Source organism: Paroedura picta, chromosome 1 (genome assembly GCF_049243985.1).
Source record: "Paroedura picta isolate Pp20150507F chromosome 1, Ppicta_v3.0, whole genome shotgun sequence".
Taxonomy (NCBI): domain Eukaryota; kingdom Metazoa; phylum Chordata; class Lepidosauria; order Squamata; family Gekkonidae; genus Paroedura; species Paroedura picta.
This window is the reverse complement of record NC_135369.1, coordinates 13,227,040-13,249,487: the sequence shown is the minus strand read 5'-3', so window position 1 is coordinate 13,249,487 and position 22,448 is coordinate 13,227,040. Positions and strand designations below refer to the sequence as shown.

Genomic DNA, 22,448 nt, shown 5'->3' with positions numbered 1-22,448 from the left:
GGGGAGGAAGGTCATTTTGACAATGGGTAAAGTGGCAGACGATATACGTCCCTTCCAAAAGTAGTCAGTAACTAATAAGTCTCTGCTCAATCAACTTCTGTCCACAATCTCAGCCCTAGGACTTATTTTCTAGGTCTGGACACATCCCTTGAGCATGCGAACTAATGGCTCTGAGCATGCGCAGAGTACAACATCTGTCAGTCCATCTTCAGGGATAGATCAAGGGCTACTTGGCAGAGTCTCCGGCCATCTAAGTTGGCCAGCCTGCTGACCCACCCCGGGCAATAGAGTTCCAACACCTCTTGTAGCAGGGCATTGAAAACACCTTTATTTCCCCCAAATGACAGCCTAGCCTTTTCCAGAGAAGCAATGTACAGAAGCTAGTTGTGCCTGGGATTGGGGCCTCATGAGACCCCAAGGGCAGGCAAGAGCCTTGGGTCACCCCAGCTGAAGGAAACTCAGGAATGCCCTGGCGTGGGGCCCTGAAACACCTCAATACGGTTGATGAAGATAACATGCTGACATTCACACTTCGGTATCCCGTCTCTTTCTCTTCCTCCCCCCCCCCCCTTTCAAAGGCTGGACCCGAGAACCTTACACCCCCTCACTCGACCTTCTATCTATCCCCTCCCAAAATCTGGAAAGGGGTCATTTGATGTCAACTATTGTACCCCCATCCACTTTATCCTCCTGACAACTCTCTGAAGTGGGTTACGCTGACACTTGGTGACCCCTGTGAGGCAGGAGAAGCTTTCTCACCCACAGAGCACCCCGCCCCAGAAAACTTCATGGCACGGTGGGGATTTGAACCTAGGCCTCTCCAGTTCTGGTGGGGACCTCTAAGCCAGGGATCCCCAACCTTTTTGAGCTTGAGGGCACCATTGGAATTCTGGGACAGCGTGGCCGGCACAACCACAAAATGGCTGCCGTGGAAATGCTGCCGGTGGCAGGAGGCGGAGCCAATCTCAAAATGGTTGCTTCAGCTGAACTCTAGTCACAGGGGCAGAGCTTGTGCTACAAGGGCAGCTGCTTCCACAGCAATGCTTTAGAAAATTGGCTCAGCCAATCAAATCTCCAGAGGCCAACCACAAGCCCGGCTGGGCAAAATCCCACTTTCCAGAACAATTGATGGGCTCCAGAAAAGCTGCCATGGGCACCACGTTGGAGAGAGACCCCTGCCCTAAACATCGGCCCACATAGATAGGCTGACTGGGGCTACAGGAGGGTCCCCTGGGATGGCAAGAAGCAATGTGAAAACTGTGGGTAAGTTTAAAACACTCACCCAGCGGTGGGCGAATTGTGGCTCTCTAGATGTTCATGGACTACAATTCCCACAAGCTCCTGCCGGCATGGCCAATTGGTAGGGGCACATGGGAATTGTAGTCCATGAGCATCTGGAGAGCCACAGTTTGGCCACTCTTGCCTAGGGGAACCTCCATAAATGGGATATATTTCTGGGAACAAGAGTCCTTTTCCTCCTCCTTTCCTGCTGCACCTAAAAAGATCTCCAAAATGCTGCTCCCCTGAGATGGGGGTCCTCCCAGGAACAGCAGGAGGGGCCAGTGGGGGCCTGCAGTGGGAGGGAGGAATCTGGAGGTCTCCTCTCCCTCGCCTTGTTGGGGGGAAGTGCTCTCCAGTCACAGCTGACCAATGGCAACCAACCCCACAGGGTTTTCAAGGCAAGAGACGTCCCCAGGTTGCTTGCCATGGCCTTCCTCTGTGCCAAGCCTGCTATTCCTGTGTGGTCTACCATCCAAATGCTAGTCAGGGCCATCCCTCCTTAGCTTCTGGCTGTTGCTAGCTTGCAAGTTAACTGTGGGATGCAGCCTCCAGTCTCCTGTGTGGATGGGGACCAGGTAATCACCAAGGAGCAGGGGGTTATGGAAGAGGCCTCAAACGACAGCTTCATCCCCCATCTCCTGTTTTGAGTTTTAGTAACTCCAATCTGCTAGATTCTAACACACCTTCCTTGCTCTTTTTCTCTGCAGTATCGGAACCTCTACGGCTGTGAAACATGTCCACGCAGAAAAGAATACGACGGCTATAGCGTACTTGAATTTGCGTAAGGAGTGCAAGCTATCTATAAAACCATCCGTTACGTTGTAGGGTTATGAAATGTCTGGAGATTTTACGGGTGGAGCTTGGGGGGGGGGGGACGGAGTCTGGAGGAAGGAAGGACCTCAGTGGAGTATAATGCCATAGAGCAGTAGTCCCCAACCTTTTTATCACCGGGGACCAGTCAATGTTTGACAATTTTACTGAGGCCTGGGGGGGGGTAGTCTTTTGCCAAGGAACGTCGTCGCTGCCTGAGCCCCTGCTCCACTTGCTTTCCCCTGACTTCCTGCTGCCCACTTCTCCCGCCGGAGAGCCCCAAAGGTGAGCCAGCGGCAGATTGGCAGGGCAGCCCCCGAGGCAGCAGCTGGGGAGGAGGACGAGGAGGAACCGCGGTCCGGTACCAACTGATCCACGGACCGGTACTGGTCCCTGGAGCATGGGTTGGGGACAGCTGCCATAGAGCACACCTTCCAGAACAGCCATTTCTCCAGGGCAGCTGATCCCTTTAACCTTGAGACCAGTTGTAATTCCGGGAGATTTCCAACTCCTACCCGGAATCAGCTAAGCTTCAAGACTGTGCGAAGCAAACGTATCAGAAAGATTCCCAGTTTATTATGTATGTAGTAGTAAGAGCTTTGATAAAGGTTTCCTTATTTTAACTGACTTATCACAAACTGCCTCACAACTAGTTTATCTAGAATTATTTAGCTTCTGGTAACATTGCTTTCAGAATTCCAACGATGTCTTCATGGATATAGTCCCCTACAGAGGTGGCGAGGGATTAATTGGCATTAATTGGCAATTGGCATTGCTACTTAAAACAACATTAATTTTGAAACTTTTAAACATGGGCATTGCAGGACGTACTTTTAACCTTTGAAAACGAATCACCAAAAGCTGATTGATTCTAAAAAGCATGACAGTTTTTTTTTAATTAAATTATTTAATATTGTTTTAAGTAGCAGTGCCAATTAGCCCCTCAAACCTGTGCAGGACACTTTTTCTGTGTGCAGTTCTGGAGGCCTCACTTCAAGAAGGACGTAGATAAAATTGAAAGGGTACAGAGGAGAGCGACGAAGATGATCTGGGGCCAAGGGACCAAGCCCTAGGAAGATAGGTTGAGGGACTTGGGAATGTTCAGCCTGGAGAAAAGGAGGTTGAGAGGGGACATGATAGCCCTCTTTAAGTAATTTAAAGGTTGTCAGTTGGAGGAGGGCAGGATGCTGTTTCTGTTGGCTGCAGAGGAGAGGACGCGCAGTAATGGGTTTAAACTTCAAGTACAACGATATAGGCTAGATATCAGGAAAACGTTTTTCACAGTCAGAGTAGTTCAGCAGTGGAATAGGAGGTGGTGAGCTCCCCCTCACTGGCAGTCTTCAAGCAAAGGTTGGATACACACTTTTCTTGGATGCTTTAGGATGCTTTGGGCTGATCCTGCGTTGAGCAGGGGGTTGGACTAGATGGCATGTGTGGCCCCTTCCAACTCTATGATTCTTACAGCTGTACATGCAGCATATTAACGTGGCTGCGAGTTTGAAGGGAGTACCGAGGTCAATCTACTCTGATGTTAGCTGTTATACTCTGATGCATACGTTGATGTTAGCTGTTCATCAAAATGCACTGTGTCAATGAGCAACTTTCTTTGATTGTTTTCCTTTGCATATTTCAATGGAGATATCATTGGAATTCTGATGAGGATTTAAGAGTTGAAAGCAGTGTTAACTGGAATTTAATTCTAGATAAGCTCGTTCAAAGGGAGTTCTAAAGCAAGGGAGTTCTCAAGCTCTCAGCATTACAGAATAAACTTGGAACTTTTGTTATACATTACCTACCCATACCATCTGGCCAATTTATTCTTGTGATTACTACCTGGATGTCCGGGGGATGGGAGTGACTGAGCAGCCGCGTATAAAAGGGTGATGGATAAGGTAAAGTCAGAGATTTAGACACCCAGTTTGGTGTAGTGGTTTGAGACTCCTTTGAGATCCAGCTTGGTACAGAGTTTAGGAGTGCAGACATCTATCTGACAAGCCGGATTTGATTCCATGCTCACCCACATGCAGCTAGCTGGGTGACCTTGGGCTTCCCATAGCACTGACCAAGCTGACCAAGCAGTAATCTCAGGGTTATCTCAGTCTCACCCACCACACAGGGTGTCTGTTGTGGATAGAGGAAAGGGGAGGCGACTGTAAGCCGCTTTGGGACTCCTTCGGGTAGAGAAAAGCGGCATATAAGAACCAACTCTTCTTCTTCTTCAGTAATCTCAGGGCTCTCTCAGCCTCCCCTCCCTCACAGGGTGTCTGTTGTGGGGAGAGGAAAGGGAAGGCGACCGTAAGCTACTTTGAGACACCTTTGAGAAGAGAAAAGCGGCATATAAGAACCAACTCCTCTTCTTCTTCATTTCTACTTTTCCCGTGGAGAAGGCGGGTTGGGGAGGGGCAGGGCCTCAGTGGGATATGATGGCATGGAGTTCACCCTCCAAAGAAGCCATTTCTCCAGGGCAACGGACCTCTTTAACCTGGAGGACAGTTGTAATTCCGGAATATTTCCAGACACTACCTGGAGATTGGCAACCCTAGGGATTGATGGACAAGGTGAAGTCAAGGATTCAGATACCCAAGTCATTTCTACGTTGCCCACGGAGGAGATGGGTTGGGGAGGGGCAGGGCCTCAGTGGGGTATAATGCCATGGAGTTCACCCTCCAAAGAAGCCATTTTCTCCCCGGGAGCTGACCTCTGCCGTCTGGAGCTGAGGTCTAATTCCAGGAGATCTCCAGGCCCCATACAGAGGCCGGGAACCCCCAGTCCAGCTTCTTCTGTGCTTGAATTCTTTCCTACTCTTTCTCCTTTCCAGGTCGGGCTCTATCGAAGCAAAAACAGTTTTGCGCTTCAGAACAGCAGACCCCCCTCAAGAGCTTGCCCAGGACGTGGAAGATATTATAATGAAAGCAAACACAAGCCAAACGGGGGGATTGGACCTGAAATCGATCCGAGGTAAGCAGGTATCTTAGGGCTGTGGACATCCGCTGCAGAAGAGCCCGGGGTGTGTCCTTAGGCTAGACCTTAGAAACCAACAAGATTTTCAGGGCAGGAGCTTTCAAACGTTAGTTCCCTGGTTCCTAAGCGGAAATAGCCACGGGAGGGTTGTTGGGGAAGCTTGATGAGTCCTAGGTGTAAACTACACGGAGCTTTTATTCCAACCCCAGGTCGATTCAATCCCTACCCTCTACGCAGAATGCGAATTCCGTTTGGATTTGGGGCGATTTAAATTTTCCTTCTGCAGCAAGAAGGATTGATCCGGAGTGACCCTACCTTTATTGTGCGATATCTCAGATATTTTAAAATTGCATTGTTTTGAATCTGGGCTCTCCTCCGTGGTAGAGAACCCATGATTGGCCACAGGTGGTCATGTGACAAACTTGCCTTAAAGGAGAAGCCCCCAATTTCTCTCAACTTCTGTCGGTCTTGGATTTTATTCTGCCTTCTTCGATCCTCTCCCCCCCCCCCCTTCAAGAAAAGAAAGGATTTTTTCCTCCCTCCTCTGACTTCTTCGATCCTCTCCCCCCTTCGAGAAAACAAAGAAAGAGTCTCCATTTGCCTCCCCCCCTCTTCTGAGCCTCCCTAACCACGTGCAGAACACTTTCCTGTTTCAATGGGGGGGGGAGAGGAAGACTCGAGTTCAAATCGATCTGAATTCAACAGGATTGACAATGGAATCAACAAAGTAGGTGCAGACTCTGCCCTAGTGAGATGAGGCAAACAGTGGTTCCCTGAGTCTCTTCAGACCAGTCTCTTCTGATCACACATACCCTATTTCCTGTGTGTAACGGTCCCACTCCAGATAGGGCCCCCCATGCCTGGGTATCTCAGTTTCAACAGGGACCCCAAAGTAGATCTCTATTCGACAGGCCCCGTGGCGGATTTCTACATGTAGATAGATAAGCCCTTTGTGGCCGCTGTTTGAGATCCCTTAACTCAGCCTTTCTCAACCTTTTTTACCATTGAGAGACTCCCGAAACCTTCTTCAGGCTCTGAGAAACCCTGGAAGTGATGTCAGCAGGCCACGTCTCACTGCCACGCCCCCGGAAGTCACATCACCCAGACACTCCCACCAGATGTGACGCTCCATCAACCCCTGTCCCCCCTCAGTGCCAGAAACAGCCCTGCAGCCTACTCGGCTGGGCCAGGAAGAGGGCTGGGGCAGGCATCTGCTGCTCCGTTGCCTCCCGCCATCCCCCCAGTGCAGTTAAGTTAAAATGAAAGTACTTACCTCTCTGGATTCTAGTCACTGCCACATGCAATGAATCTTAGCCAGCTAGGATTTCCACCCCCACCAGGCCCATCATTGGCCGGGTCAACATAACCATATATGGTCATATCACCCAATATATATATATATCCCCAGGGTTTCATGAAACCCCGGTTGAGTAAGTCAGCCTTAACTAAACATGAGTCCAATTCGGATCCAATAGCAGCTTAACAGCCAAAACTATTTCCAGGGTTCAAGCTTTCGAGGCGCCAAGGACTGTTTGACAGATACAAGTATGAATGAAGGGCCCTTTCTGCACTCACAGTTTTTTCCACTGTAAACCTTGCCGAATTCTGGTTGATTTGAACCTGTCTCTGCAGCCTTCCTTTCCCCCAGATTTTAACAATGTCGCCCTTTTCAATCTCTTTTCTGCTTGATGGGTGGGTGGGGTGCCGAGTGATGCTCAAGCCGGCATTGAAGGAGCACAAGGCTGGAGAGGGTTTTATTTTCTGCCTTTTGACTCCTGAATCTACAGCCAGAGCAAGCCGGGGGAGGGGCAAGTGGGGCACGAGGCTGCTGGTTTATCTTTTCCTGCAGGAGCAGGGTGGGAGGAGGGAAGGGGAGGCAGCAGCCTCACAGAGAACGAGGAGGGGAAAGTAAATCCAAGAGGCAAATCTCTGCTGAGAGAGGTGTGAGCTGTTGGAGTGCAGTCACTTTAACCGATACCAAGATGAGAGCTGATAGAGGGAATATGCTCACCCTGGGAATTTGATTGTACTTTGAATGTGGGGCTCTCTGATGTGAGAAAGCTGTCATGAGGCCTGGCAACATGACCTCTGGGAACACTCCCTCTGGCGCTGCTCAGCCCCAACGCCTGCTCGTTTTGTGAGACTGACATCATCTCTTCCCATTTCAGCAAGCCCCTACAATCCTACAGCTCAGCCCCCCACAACTAAGCCACCCGTACCAGGCTGGGGCATCGCAGTCCTCGTCTTGCTCAGCGTCCTTCTGCTGCTAGCCCTTATTGCCTTCCTCCTGCTGGTGAGTGGCCTCTCCTACTTCGCCCCAGTCATGCGCATGGTTGTCTCTGCCCCGTTGTTTCCTCGCAACAACCCCATGAGGTCGGTCAGACAAAGAGCATAGGACCCGCCCGAGATCATCTAAAGACGTTCATGGCAAAAGGGGGGGCTGGACCTTTCCCACACAGCAATGCTCTCCTGGGGCAGCCCTGGATCTATTCCGCATACATAAGATAATGCACTTTCAATGTGCTTTGGCAGCTGGATTTTCTTGTGCAGAACAGGAAAATCTATTTCTAAAGTGCATTGAAAGTGCATTATCTATTGTGTGCAGAATAAGTCCTGGTGTCATTATGGCTGCCTAGGTGAGATTCCCTCTGTCCCCACAGTACTGCCCTCCAACCCAGCATGAGCTGAGGTGTATGACAGCAAGGCCTTGGAGCATTTTCGTGGGCATCTTTGTGTTCTCACTATTCAAGGGGGCAAGAATACGCTCAAGATGTACGAACTGTTTGCTCTAGAAGAGTAGCCACCTCACAGCAGAAAGGAATACCACTTTCCGGTGCCTCTGAAAGACTCAATGACTTCTTAGGGCCTCAGCATTCACAGACAAAAGGCTGCTTTATCTGGGGGGAAAATATATGAACTGTGTAGAAAGAGGACGGAATTCTTCTCCCACTCTCAGGGCCGGAACACAGAGCCGGGTGGCAATTAGAAGGATCGGTGGGAGGTTCAGGGCCGGCAAAACAGAAACTCTTTTTCATTCAAGTAATTCAGTGCAAGCCATCCTTGTGGAAGTTCACTCTTTACCTGACTGGGAGGCCTCACTCTGCACTCGGAGGGTTGCCAGCTCTTCATGCTGACGTCGCTGGAGATATCGGCAGGGCTGCCAGGCTTCCTTGGGAGTGGGGGGTCCCCTGTGCTGCCCCCTCCCCCCCCCCGGCCACCAGGAGGGGCTACCTGCTGCCTTTCAGCTGGTTGGCCAATGAAAAATGTCAGGAAAATTGAGCGGGGATTCCAGCAGCATTTCCACGGGCTGATGCCATGCCCTGTGCCCCTGGAAGTGACATCAGCACATTGCTTCTGTGCCCAGGAAATGATGTCAGCATAATGAGGGACACCCTGGTATTTGGGCAAAACATCAATGGTAAGGACCCCGCCACCTGGAGAGCTCCCTACTCACCCCCATTCATGGCCAGGAGGACATGGCAACCCTAGATAGGGGGTGGACCCTAAGGAGGAGAGGGTTTAGGAAAGGGAGGTAACTCAGTGCAGCATAAGGCCATAGAATCTTAGGGCTAATCCTGCGTTGAGCAGGGGGTTGGACTAGATGGCCTGTATGGCCCCTTCCAACTCTATGATTCTATGATTCTATGATTCTAATCTACCCTCCGAGCAGCCATTTTCTCTAGGGGAACATTTCTCTGGCATCTGGAAATCAGTTGTAATTCCAGGAGATCGCCGATCCTGCTTTGAGGTTGGCCACCCTACATCTACAGTCCTAGTTGGTAACTAGATTTCCTGCAGGGATTTTGCAAGAACCAACCGCAGGAGACTGGGCCTGGAGACCCACCTTTAGTTTCCATCTGTCTGAAGTAGTCTGCCGACCCTTTAATAAAGATTTTTTGTGGCCAACCCATCTTCAGTCCTCAGGTTGACAACGGGGAAGGGGGGAGAGGGGCATATACGGCCCAGCAGGTAGCAGCAGCCCTTCCCCTTTTCAGGGTTTCCCTCCTCGCCTCTCTAGGCCCCAAATGACTTGGACGTCCCTTTTACTTTCCTTCGATCCCTCCCAGATTATCTACCGTTGTCGAAGAAGCCATCGTGGCCACCTTAACCTGCTGGAGAACCAATCCGCCTACCATCCCATGAGCGAGTATCCCACGTACCACACACACGGACGATACGCCGCACCCTTCAGCAAACCCAATCCTTACGAGGACGTGAGTGAAATCCCCATTTAGCCCGGGACATCTCCCTGCGGAACAGGGTGAAATGGAAACCTTTCATGCCGACGGTTGTAAAGAAATGGGGAGGGTGGATGGTCAATCGTCTGTCAACCCTTTGATGGCCAGCTCCAGCTTGGGAAACACCTGGAGATTTTGAGGGTAGAGCCTAAGGTTTGGGGAGGGGGGGACTTGAGTGGTGTTCAATGTCATATTCTCCACCTTACGAAGTGGCCATTTTCTCCAGGGGAACTGATCTCTAATAGTGGGAGACCTCCAGACAACACCTGGAGGTTGGCAACTGTAGACCAGTATTGTCTACTGTGGCCAGTTATGCCTACTCTAGAGTTGCAGAGCTCAAAATGCCTAGAATGGAACGTGGAAACTTCTGCATGAGAAAGCTCACAAAGGTCAAGGTTTGGTTAGAGGAGAGACCTCTGTGGGATATAATGCCAAATTCCACCTTCTTAAGAGGCCATTTTCTCCAGCTGAACTGATCTCTGTTTTCTTTTTTCCATTCCATTTATACACTGCCCTTCCCTGTGACTCAGGGTGGCTTACAACTTTAAGATACACAGCGTAAGCAGTATAAATCATTTATCAATGATTTGGAGGAGGGTTTAGAGGGGATACTTATTAAATTTGCAGACGATACTAAACTGGGAGGGGTGGAAAACACAACTGAAGACAGAATCAGAATACAGGATGATCTTGATAGGCTCGAGAAGTGGGCTAAACTGAATAAAATGAAGTTCAATAGGGACAAATGTCAAGTTCTGCATTTAGGCAGGAAAAACCAGACTAATATAGGATGGGGGAGACTTGTCTTGGCAGTAGCATCTGTGAAAAGGATCTAGGAGTCTTAGTAGATAATGAGGGGTTTGGAAACCAAGACGTATGAAGAAATGTCGGGGGAGCTTCGTCTGTTTAGCCTAGAGAGGAGACGACCGAGAGGGGATTTGATAACCATATTCAAATATTTAAAAGGCTGCCCTAGTATAGAAGATGGAGCAGAGTTGTTCTCTCTTGCCCCGGAGGGACAGACCAGAATCAACGGGATGAAATTAATTCAAAAGAAATCCCATCTAAACATCCGGAAGAAGTTCCTGACAGTTAGAGCGGTTCCTCAGTGGAACAGTCTTCCTCGGGAGGTGGTGGATTCTCCATCTTTGGACATTTTTAAACAGAGGCTGGAGAGCCATCTGACGGAGAAGCTGATTCTGTATTGTCTGCTCAGATTGTCAGCAGCTCTCAGCAGAGGTATTTCCCGTCACTACCCCACTCTTATTCCACTGGTCCTAATGCCTCTAGTCTCTCAAGTCAGTGTGGTGTAGTGGTTAAAGAGCTACAGGCGCTAATCTGGTGGAACGAGCTCCCAGAAGAGATCAGGGCCGTGACGGAACTAAAGCAGTTCCGCAGGACCTGCAAAAGGGAGCTCTTTCGCCAGGCATTTGGCTGAGGCCAGGCACAATCAGTCAACAGCATCAGCAGGGTCCCTGCCCCACTCTCCCCCTCCCCCCTCCCCCCTCCCCCCCAGAAACCAACCAAGACTCCTGGACCTGCTTGTATTATTATTGTTAGTGTTATACGGTTACGCTGTTACTATTAGTTAATAATATTAATGTTATAGTTAGTTATATGTTATATGCAATGTTTCCTGTATAATTTTTTCAGTTCTATGTAAACCGCCCTGAGCCTTCGGGAAGGATGGTATATAAATATAAATAAATAAACCAACCAACAAACAAATAAATCTTAAGGGGGTGGCAGGTGACAGTGGACGAGCGATAGGGTTGTGAGTGTCCTGCATAGTGCAGGGGGTTGGACTAGATGACCCAGGAGATCCCTTCCAACTCTATAGGTCTATGAAATTATGATTCTAATACAATTTGATTAATTTGAATTGTTAATTATTGTTTATTTATTGTTGGAGGAGGGAGGGTGAGTGGCAAGTAGGGAGACAAGGGGTGCAGAAGGTATGGCAGTAGGACAAGAGACTTTAAACGAAGGAAAGCTCACATCCTTTCTAATCTTCAGCCCATCCTGAAAGACGAAGGTGGTGGGTCCTCTGACATTGGTGTGGTGCAATTCCAGGTCCATAAATAAAAAGACAGAATGTTTTCACAGAGCAAAATGTGAATCTGGCACGCTTGGCTGAGACATGGGGGCAGGAAGGTGAGACAGTTACCTTGAATAACTGCCACCACACGATTTCTTGGTCCTTCACCAATCCTGGACAAAAGCTGACCTTAATCAAAGCCGGGGCCTTTTCAGCCTTGGCCTCAGCCTGGTGGAGCACACTTCCAAGCAAGATCAGGGCCCTGCGGGATATCAAACAATTCCATGGGACCTGTAAAATAGAGCTGTCTCACCCATGGGGTGTAGTAATTAAGAGCAGCAGCTTCTAATCTTGGTGAGCCAGGTTTGATTCCCTACTCCTCCACATGCAGCCAGCTGGGTGACCTTGGTCTGATCACAGTTCCCTTAGAGCTGTTCTCGGAGAACAGTCCTGTCAGAGCTCTCTCAGCCCCACCTACCTCACAGGGTGTCTGTTGTGGTGAGTGGAAGGGAAGGCGATTGTAAGCTGCTTTAAGACTCCTTTGGGTAGTGAAAAGCAGCATATAAAAACCAACTCTTCTTCTTCTTCAGTAATATCAGGGCTCTCTCAGCCTCCCCTCCCTCACAGGGTGTCTGTTGTGGGGAGAGGAAAGGGAAGGAGATTGTAAGCTGCTTTGAGACTCCTTTGAGATCCAGCTTGGTGTAGTGGTTAGGAGTGCGGACTTCTAATCTGGTGAGCCAGGTTTGATTCCCTGCTCCCCCACATGCAGCCAGCTGGGTGACCTTGGGCTCAACACAGCACTGATAAAGCTGTTCTGACCGAGCAGAAATCTCAGGGCTCTCTCAGCCTCACCTGCCTCACAGGGTGTCTGTTGTGGGGAGAGGAAAGGGAAGGGGACTGTAAGCCGCTTTGAGCCTCCTTTGGGTAGAGAAAAGCGGCATATAAGAACCAACTCTTCTTCCTTCGGGTATGAAAAGTGGGACATAAAAAACAACTTTTCTTCTTCAGTGACCTAAAAGTGTCTCTGATCATATCTGGCCTCCCTATGCCAATCACTTAACAACTCTTGACCTCGTTAAAACCTCTACCAGTTTAATGGCACTTTAACTTTCCCCCCTCTTCTGCCAGAGAGAAGGTGACGATGGACTTGTTTTTAACATGTTTTAAAGTATTTCTATGTATTCTAAAATTATGTATTTTTATAGAATGCCGTGTGCCACCCTGAGCCGTCGGGGAAGGGCGGCACGCAAATCTGAATATAAATAAAATATAATAAAATAAATCTCAGTCCCTGTCACCCAAACTGCGTTCCCTCCCTGCCGGCCGGAAACACAAAGCCGCAGTCTATGGCACACGTGCCCCCCACGTGCCGATAACTTTCCCAGGCCCATGTGGGTTCTGCCCTTGACCCCGCCAGCTCCTTCCCCACTGCAGAGTTAATCTCTAACTGGGAATGGAAACTGCCGCTAAGGCCAGCGTCTCCTTCCCATCCAGGACCCTGTCCATTCTGACCCTCCGCCCCCGCCTAAAATGCTGCCACACCCGTTTTCACTTCCTGGCAAAGACCTGGGAGAGGGACCCCAAAAGTGCCCCATGAACTGACAAAGGGTCAGGGTTGCCATCATGGCTGACCAGGCCGGTTACCTAGGCAACCCAGGGGCCAGTCCAGCTTGAGGCCTGTTCTAAATTTGGTGATGTGTGGGTTTGCAGGGGGAGGCCTCCCTCCACACTGGGCTCACGGCAGGGTGCGGCCAGGTGAATGTCACCTAAGAGCTCTGGCCCCACCCGTTCCAGGGCAAACACCATGGCCCTTTGCGCAATCAAAAAAATCTGGGAGAAAGGAGGGAGCGGGGAGGAAGGGGGCTTCGAACTGGCATCACAAACCCCTGCACTGCGGGATCTTTCCCTCTTCCAGCCCAAGAGGTCCGGGCATCCCACAGGGACTGAGGGGGTTCCCCCCGTTCGGGGGCCGAGCTCATTTGTCCTTGGTGGGGGCAGCTTTCCAGCTGCTCCCTTCCTCATGACCAGGCCGTGTTTACACATGACATTGAACGGCTTGTGATTTGGCTGGCAACCGCCCAGGCCTCTGCAGAGCGTGGCTGGCCGCTCCTGCTGAATCCGGGTTGGGAAGCCCTGGAGATTTGGGGAGGGAGTTTGGGGAAGACAAGGGCCTCAGCAGGGTGAAATACCACAGAGTTCACCGTTCAAAACATCCATTTCCTCCAGGGGAGAGCAGGGATCAGGGCAGAGGAGAACCTCAGCAAGGTATAATGCCGTAGACGCAGGGTGACCAATCTGTGGGTCTCCAGATGTACATGAACTATAATTCTCATGAGCCCCTGTGCTGGCAGAGGCTCATGGGAATTGTAGTCCATGGACATCTGGAGAGTCACGGTTTGGCCACTTCTGCTGTAGAGTCTATCCGCCAAAGCAGCTGTTTTCTCCAGGGGAACTGATCCTATGTCTGGGTAGCCGTGTTAGTCTGTCTAGATCAGTAGAAAAGAGCTAGTCCAGCTGCACCTTAAAAACTGACAAAATCTGTGGCTGGGGATCAGCTTTAGTGACCGACTGCTCACTTCTTCAGATACAGCTAGAAAGTGAGTCCTATATATTGGAAAGTGGGCTAATTTCAGATGAACAAATGACATCGGAAGGCAAATGACAATAGCAGGCCTGATTGGATTAGGTGTGACATACAGAGGGTGCAGTAGGAGAAACGAGCACTGGTAATGAGACAGGAAACCTAGATCTCGATTCGGTCCAGGTGGATGCATTGCCTTGAGCTTCATTAGCAGGTGCAATTCAACCATTGTAATTCCAGGAGATTTCTGGGCTCTGCCTGGATGCTGAGCACAGTTCAGTGGGGAATCCTCAGGAGAGACAGCAGCACAAAAATTAGTATTCAAAGTACAAATTCAGGCATGTTAATCAAAGCTGCAATATATTATCAGAAACATGAGCTCCACAATAATCAAAATGAAGTCCAAAGAAGAAGAAGAAGATTTGATTTGGTTCTTATATGCCGCTTTTCTCTACCCGAAGGAGGCTCAAAGCTGCTTACAGTCGCCTTCCCTTTCCTCTCCCCACAACAGACACCCTGTGAGGTGGGTGAGGCTGAGAGAGCCCTGATATCACTGCCCGGTCAGAACAGTTTTATCAGTGCTGTGTTGAGCCCAAGGTCACCCAGCTGGCTGCATGTGGGGGAGCCCAGAATCGAACCTGGCTCCCAAGATTAGAAGTCCGCGCTCCTAACCACTACACCAAGCTGGCTCTCCTAATTTCCTAATTGGCAAAGAAAAGTGAAGGCTGAAGTACAGAATTGCACTGAAGCTCTTTGAAAATACAACGCTGTTTAACCACAAAGCCAAAGTTGGCTCTGTGGCCCTGCAAGTATCACACTGAAGAGCTGCATTAAATCCATGTTTGGCTCTGTGGCTTGACAGCCATCCAGGGTAATTCAGTCTGCTTCGAATCTCTTTTTCAATTAGTCACAGGAGAGCCAAACGGACATCTCGCTGCTCTTAAATGCCAAATCAATCGTGAAAGTCATCTCTTAGCTCGGATCCAAATAAAGGGGGAAAGAAACTGGATACCTGTACACTTACTCTGACTGACTCAAGCCTTGCCAAGAGTGAGCCTGGGAACCAAGCCCTCTGAGGAAAGGCTGAGGGACTCAGGGATGTTCAGCCCGGAGAAGAGGAGGTTGAGATGATTACTGCCATTAAGTATTTGAAAGGTTATCACTTAGAGGAGGGCAGGGAAAGGTTCCAGTTGGCAGCAGAGGAAAGGACCCAAAATAATGGGTTTAAACTACATGTAGAATGGTACTGGCTAGATATCAGGGGAGAAATTTCATAGAGTAGTTCAGCAATGGAATGGGCTGCCTAAGGAGATGGTTGATCTCCCCTCACTAGCGGTCTTCAAGAAGAAGAAGAAGAAGAAGAAGAAGAAGAAGAAGAAGAAGAAGAAGAAGAAGAAGAAGAAGAAGAAGAAGAAGAAGAAGAAGAAGAAGAAGAAGAAGAAGAAGAAGAAGAAGAAGAAGAAGAAGAAGAAGAAGAAGAGTTGGTTCTTATATGCCGCTTTTCCCTACCCGAAGGAAGCTCAAAGCGGCTTACAGTCGCCTTCCCATTCCTCTCCCCACAACAGACACCCTGTGGGGTGGGTGAGGCTGAGAGAGCCCTGATATCACTGCTCGGTCAGAACAGTTTTATCAGTGCCGTGGTGAGCCCAAGGTCACCCAGCTGGCTGCATGTGGGGGAGTGCAGAATCGAACCCGGCTCACCAGATTAGAAGTCCGCACTCCTAACCACGACACCAAACTGGCTCTCTCTCTTCAAGCAGCATCTGGACAGATACTAGTCCTGGATGCTTTAGGCTGATCCTGCACTGAGCAGAGGGTTGGACTAGATGGACTGTAGGACCCCCTTCCCACTCTAGGATTCTATGATATTACAGCATGCTCCCAATTCTGAACAGAGGGCAGACTCTAATATGAGCAGCATCAGATAGTAATCAACTTTGTTAAAGGGGCAGATCGAAATACCCATCATGAAGGAACACAGAATGAATATACATCAATAATAACTTTTCCTACATATTCATGAATGCCAAAGATAAATGACAAACGTCAATATACTTTTACATACAAGGGCATATAAATAACCTAGACGTGGACAAAATTGAGAGGGAGCAGAGGAGAGCAACGAGAACGATCCAGGTTCTGGGGAGCCAGCCCTGTGAGGAAAGGCTGAGGGACTTGGGAATATTCAGCCTGGTGGAGGCTGAGGGGGATGGATCTCTTGAAGGATCTGAAAGGTTGTCCTTGGAGGAGGGCAGGGAAAGGTTCCTGTTGGCAGCAGAGGAGAGGACCTGCAGTAATGGGTTTAAACCACATGTAGAATGAAATCAGCTAGATATCGGGAAATAAATGTTCGCAGTCAGAGTGGTTCACCAGTAGAATGGGCTGCCTAAGGTGGTGAGCCCCCTCACTGGCAGTCTTCAAGCAGTGGCTGGACAGATCCTTATCCTGGATGTTTTAGGCTGATCCTGCCTTGGGCAGGGGGTTGGACTAGATGGCCTGTAGGGCCCCTTCCGACTGTATGGTTCTAGGATTCTATAACTCTAATCATCTAGATCAGGGGTTCTCAACGTGGGGGTTGTGACTCCTCAAGGAGTCATTTGGCCCTTCCCCGGGGGTTGGCAGTGGCTGCATGGTGTTGGCCTCTTCCACACTGCCTCGAAGTTCATGGAAGTTGCGGAGGAGGCCAGCACCACAGCAAGAAGTGGCAGTGGCGGTGCATGCACATGCGCACACGGCAGTCTATGCGCATGCGCGTATACACCACCACCGCCCCTGCTGCAGGGGTCGCAGCATTATGGCAGCTGAGAACCACCGATCTAGATGCTACTCTTATTGCAGTAAAATTATGATCAAACCAACAGACACTTAAAAGTGCGAGTAAAAGTATATCCAAGCAGCATTATATTTTTAAAGTCCTTTGGTCCATTTGCGTACTTCAGGAGACTGGCAACCCTAGATATCATGCCTGACAGGATATCTCATCCTCTGAAGCAGCCTTTTCTCCAGGGGACCTGACCAGCCAGGCTCCCCATTGAGGCCATGAAATGGGGAGGATTTGAACTCGAGGCCACTGTTGTGGGTCTATCCCCAGCACAGAGGAAGGAGCTGCCTGCCCAGAATCAACGGGATCGCTGATGGCTTTCCCGGCCTTCCTTCCCATCCTTTAATCACCCTGGCACAATAGAACCCAGCAGAGGAAGGCTTTCCTGACGCAAAGACAGAGAAAGTGTCACTGGGCCTGCATGAGTTCCGCATGCTGGGTTGTCGCTAGAAGCTTCGCAGCAAAGCCGGCTTAATAGGAGAAAGAAAGAAAAAAAATCAGTGCCGATGAATAACATCTGTCATGCGCAATGAAAGCAATGAGGACTAATAACTTATGGAAGCCACCGACTAGCTGTGTCCCTTAAGTATAGGATGTTTGTATTGGAATGTGCAGGATCTGTAGCGTGCAGGATTCAATGACATGTGAAGAATACCCTGCAGGGGGCATCGGGGGAGATGTGTAGTTAGCCTATTTAGAGCAGGAACTGCCTGGTATTTTCAAATAATCACCTCCGGATTGGCTCAGTTGGGGAGTTCCTGCTCCTCAGAGTACACTTCCTCTCTGAAGTTCCTCCACAACATTCAGGGCCATTCCGCTCCGAATATAGCAAAATGCTTACCTTATGAAGATGCCATATTTTTGGCGTTTTGCACGACGTCGCCAACATCCAGCGTACAAGCAACAAACTGGTAGCTACATCCTCCATTTTGAAGTGCTAGCTGGGGAATCACATAAAGTGGATTCCGCAGCCTAAATAAGCGTGAGCCACGGGAGAGCAACCAGCAAGACACACGCCTCCCTCTCCCTTCTCCCGGGGATGTTTTTTTTTAAGCAAACTGCCTGGAGCAACCAATAGGTGTTCAAGTGTGCAGGCAAAGCAAAAAAAAAAAATCCCCACAGTATAAACACAAAGTATGTCTCTCTAAAGTCCCCCCCCAAAAAAAATCCAGAACAAGATTAATTTTTTTAAGATACCAGACTCATGATTCCATAAGGAGTGGCATCATAAAAAGCACAGTGCATCTATGATTAGATGCATCAACAATTCAGTGAAGTCTTACTTTAAAAAAATTAGTTGGAACCACGGGCTCTTTAAAGCATGGAGAAAGGGGATTGGCAGTCTGGCTTGGTTGACAGGTGAAAGAGAGTCACGTACAAAGTGTGTTGCTCTCTTCCACCATTTCAAGCAGGCATGCAGAGTGTAAGGAGTGCAAGAAAATGGTAGCCAAAAACGAGAGAGCCAGAAGGGGAGGAATGGCTGGAGGGACGATTATTTTTAGCACTACGCCATTTCGCTGGTGTAACGCTGTTTTTTAAAATGTGGAGATTTTCCCTTAGTCAGTTAGACAGCTGGGATTTGCTCTCTCTCTCTTCTCCTCTTTACAAAGCTGTTTCTCTTCACAATACAACTATTTATTCTTTAAGCAGCCCATCCTTCGAAACTCCTTTGCATATTTAAACTCTGCCGACTGTTTGTGCCCCAGCGTGAAGTGATGTCCCCCTCTGATCTGACCAAATCAAGCCTTGCCCTAACCCTTTGTATCTCCTCTGTTTTTTCTACAGAAACTGCCCACCAATGGCACCAGCCCTTTCTCCTACACCAACCCTGCAATGGCCAACGACAACCTTTAGGGGGTGCTTTTCCTCCAGGGGGTGGGGGGGGGGGGGTAGGCAGACTGAACCTGGCTGGGCCAGGTTGATCTAATGGGGGAAAGGCCAGTCTTGCAAACATCTTCGTCCAGGATTCAAAAGAGTGGCTCGCCTCTAGCGAGTAAAGAACGAGATCCAGGCGAGCAAACGCCCAAAGTTGTTCTCCGTTGGAAGAACTGGTTTCTTTCGTTGCATGCAATCAGTGCCTGAGGACAGCCACGCTAATCAAAAGCAATGAGGACTGGTTACTTTTGGGGGACTGGCTTTAATATTCTAACACCGGACATTCCCAGACAGTGGGATTCACTGATTATTGTCTTGCTGGCCTTTAAAAGACTGAAAAGGGAATTTGCAGCATGATATGATTTACCCAGGAATAAGCAGAAGGGGAAAAATATAACATTGGAGTGATTTTCCCGGATGAGGGAGTTCTAATACTTAAGAGTTGGGACCCTGGCCCCTATCACTGCTGAGAACACAAACATGGACTTTGACTTCCCCTGTAACCCCTGGTTACAGCCTCTGTTTTCTATCAACATTGCTTCTTACATGTTAAACAGAAAAATATAATATGTACACATTCTGTGACTTGAAGGGACATGCCAGATTTAGGATGCTGAGACTTTGGAAGCCTCCAGACTCTTGGATCAGACCACAGCCTTCAAGACCTCAACGCTCAAATCCTTTTCTCTCCACGTCCGGGAACGCCCTTTTCCCACCGGCCTGGCGATCCTCCAGGAGAGTATTGTGTGGCCGAAATCCTTCCAGGGCATCAGGGTCACAGAGTTACAGAGATCAGCAGGCCTCCGGAAACATCAGCTGCAAGCTCCGCCCAGCAAACCTAGAGTTTGAGCATCACCAGCGGATGGCTGTTCGGCCCCGTCTTTCACACCTGCAGCAAGGAAGCTCCCGCAAGACAACAAAGCAGAAGCAGAAGTTCTGGAGGAGTCCAAGTTGGATGCATGAAGGAACTGTACTGAACTGAAATGAAATTAATGAACATAAACATAATTGAATTATGGGGGAGAACGACGTGGGCCAATATTTCCCTCTTTGCAAACTAGCCTTGGCCCTGTTTCCTTATGAGTCTGCAATTTCCAAGTCACATGGTGTCCATTTAAGCAGCCCTTTACTCGTCCGCCTAGGAAGCGGCTGTGATCTGAACGCCCGCTCTGGCTAGGCTCCACCCATCCCTCTCTCCGACTCCACCCACAACGGACTCCCATCCCTAGCGCCAGCTTTGAAACTGGCCCCTTTTGGGGTGGTCTGCAGCCAAGACCTCCACCCATCTCATCAGATCTCAGAAGCTAAGCAGGGTCATCTGTGGTTAGAACATGGATGGGAGACCTCACAGGAAGTCCAGGGTTGCTAATATACAGAGGCAGGCAAGGGCAAACCACCCCTGTTCTCCTCTTACTTTGTAAACCCTGCGGGTTGCTGTAAGTCAACCATGACTTGACCGTTTTGCCCTGGCCTGGGTGTCCCAAGCTAGCCTGACCCCATCAGATCTCAGAAGCTAAGCAGGGTCATATCTGGTTAGTGTTTGGGTGGGAGGCTACCAAGGAACCTTTCTGTAAAGGTTCAAGGGGGTGGCAGGTTACAATGGATGAGCGAGAGGGTGGTTAGTATCCTGCATAGTGCAGGGGGTTGGACCAGATAACCCGGGAGGTCCCTTCCAACTCTCTGATTCTATGCAGGATCATTATGCAGAAGAATGCAGTGGGTAAACCACTGCGGTCAGTCTCTAGCCCTGAAAACCCAATGGCAGGGGTGGCCAAACTGTAGCTCTCCAGATGTCCATGGACTATTATTACCATGAGCCCCTGCCAGAATGGCCAGTTGGCAGGGGCTTATGGTTATTGTAGTCCATGGGCATCTGGGGTCTCCATAACCATGTGACTTGATGGCACTTTACCCAGACATACAACTCAATTTCAGAAGCTGAGCAAGGTCAGGCCTGGTTGGTACTTGGCTGGGACCCCACCAAGGCAGTATGCATAGAGTTGCCATAACTTTGCTGCAACTTGATGGGAACCGGGCATTCCTCTTCAGGCTAGTTGGCATTCCTGTCCACCATGATTGATTCTTGCCTGTCCCCTTTCTCCTGGGGTTGGATCTTCCAGCGTATTTCCAATTGGGGGGGGTGGGATGGGGTGAAGTTTTGCACAACCAGGGGCTATAATATTTATTGATTAACAATACATTATTGGGCGAACGTCCTCGAGGGGTGGGGGACTACAGGAAAGGGTGAGAAGAGGATTGCCTTGACAAAGGGATGACAAAAGATGTATTTATGCCCTTTCGCAATAAAAGGGAACTGTGTTGTTATCAAGGTGTGCCAGCATTGCTTTGTTGGGAGGGCGGGCTGGGACATCTTGAACACAGGACTTTGCTCCTCTTTGTCTCTGGGGGCAAACATTCCTGGCCCAGCAGCCCCACACAGAGAGAATGAAGACCCTGTCTAAACACTAATTAATCTCTCTTTTCAATAATACCCAGAAGGCTCTGGGGCAGCACCTTGTTTTTCCCAGAAGACATCTGGGCATCTTGTGCCTTTCAAAGCTGTATGATGAGTACTGATTCGATGGAGAACACTTCCTTCCTTCTTCACTGAATCTCCAAATTGGGAGATTTGGGGTCAGAACCAGAGGGAGGGTGGAGTTTGGGTATAGGGAGAGATCTCGCCAGGGGTGTAAGGCCATAGCGTCTACTCACCAAAGCTGCCATTTCTGTGATCGCAGAAGCCTGAAGATCCGTTGTAACTCCAGGAGATCTCCAGGCCCCACCTGGAAGATGGGAACCCTGCTGCCCATCACATAGCTCTAAAGACACAAAAGGAAAGTAGTCACCTGACCTTTACCGAATGGCCACATAAGGCTATTGAGCAAACATTCTCTTGGTCTAAGCTGTATTTTTTTTTGCCATTACCCAGAAAGCCATTGGGTGGTATTTCCTCACATTCCCACAATGCACTGTGTTCAAATGCTCAGTCTAAAAACTACCATCTTGTAGGGCATCTGTGTATCTAACACATTATTATCTTCCCCTTCCTTCGTACACTCAGAACGGCATACCTGCTTCCCCTGGCCTCATTCTCCCCCCCACACACAAGAACCCTGTGAGATAAATTAGGCAGAAGGGGAATTACTGGGCCAGGGTCACCCCATGAGTCACAGGAGAGTTGCCAACTCTGAATAGGGGAAAACCTAAAGATTTGGGGGGGGGGGAACTTTGGGAAGGAGAGGTCTGATGAAGAGGTCCTCAGTGGTGTATAATACCACAGAATCCAACTTCCATATTAGCCATTTTCTCCAGGGGAGCTGATATTAACCATTTGGAGAACAGTTCTAATTCTGGGAGGTTTCTAGGCATTACCTGGAGGTTGACAACCCTAGCCACAAGGCAGAATGGAGATTTGAACAAGGGTCTCTCAGATCCTGGTCTAACTATTATATGATGCCGGCTATCTGGCCATCCATGTGTGATGGATGGATGGATGGATGGGTGGGTGGGTGGGTGGGTGGGTGGGTGGATGGATGGATGGATGGGTGGGTGGGTGGATGGATGGATGGATGGACAACCAGCTTCTTGTAATAGTTAGGAATGCGGATTTCAAATCTGGTGAGCCCAGTTTGATTTCCCCGCTCCTCCCCCACATGCAGCCAACTGGGTGACCTTGGGCTCGCTACAGCCCTGATAAAGCTGTTCTGACTAAGCAGGAATATCAGGGCTCTCTCAGCCTCACCCACCTCACAGGTTGTCTGTTGTGGGGAGAGGAAAGGGAAGGCAACTGTAAACCGCTTTGAGACTCCTTCAGGTAGAGAAAAGCGGCATATAAGAACCAAC

At 49.5% G+C, this 22,448-nt stretch overlaps 1 protein-coding gene across 1 annotated transcript in view; it reads left to right on the top strand.

Annotated features, from left to right (window-relative positions):
- The window catches only part of LOC143830196 (uncharacterized), a 36,930-nt gene extending 16,000 nt beyond the window's left edge, over positions 1 to 20,930 (top strand). Inside the window, exons 3-7 of the mRNA XM_077322283.1 lie at positions 1,989 to 2,062; positions 4,910 to 5,049; positions 7,221 to 7,345; positions 9,120 to 9,266; positions 18,516 to 20,930. Coding sequence (XP_077178398.1) covers positions 1,989 to 2,062; positions 4,910 to 5,049; positions 7,221 to 7,345; positions 9,120 to 9,266; positions 18,516 to 18,584 — 555 coding nt within the window. The 3' untranslated portion in view covers positions 18,585 to 20,930. The remainder of the gene's footprint in view (positions 1 to 1,988; positions 2,063 to 4,909; positions 5,050 to 7,220; positions 7,346 to 9,119; positions 9,267 to 18,515) is intronic.
- Positions 20,931 to 22,448: the final 1,518 nt, after the last annotated feature.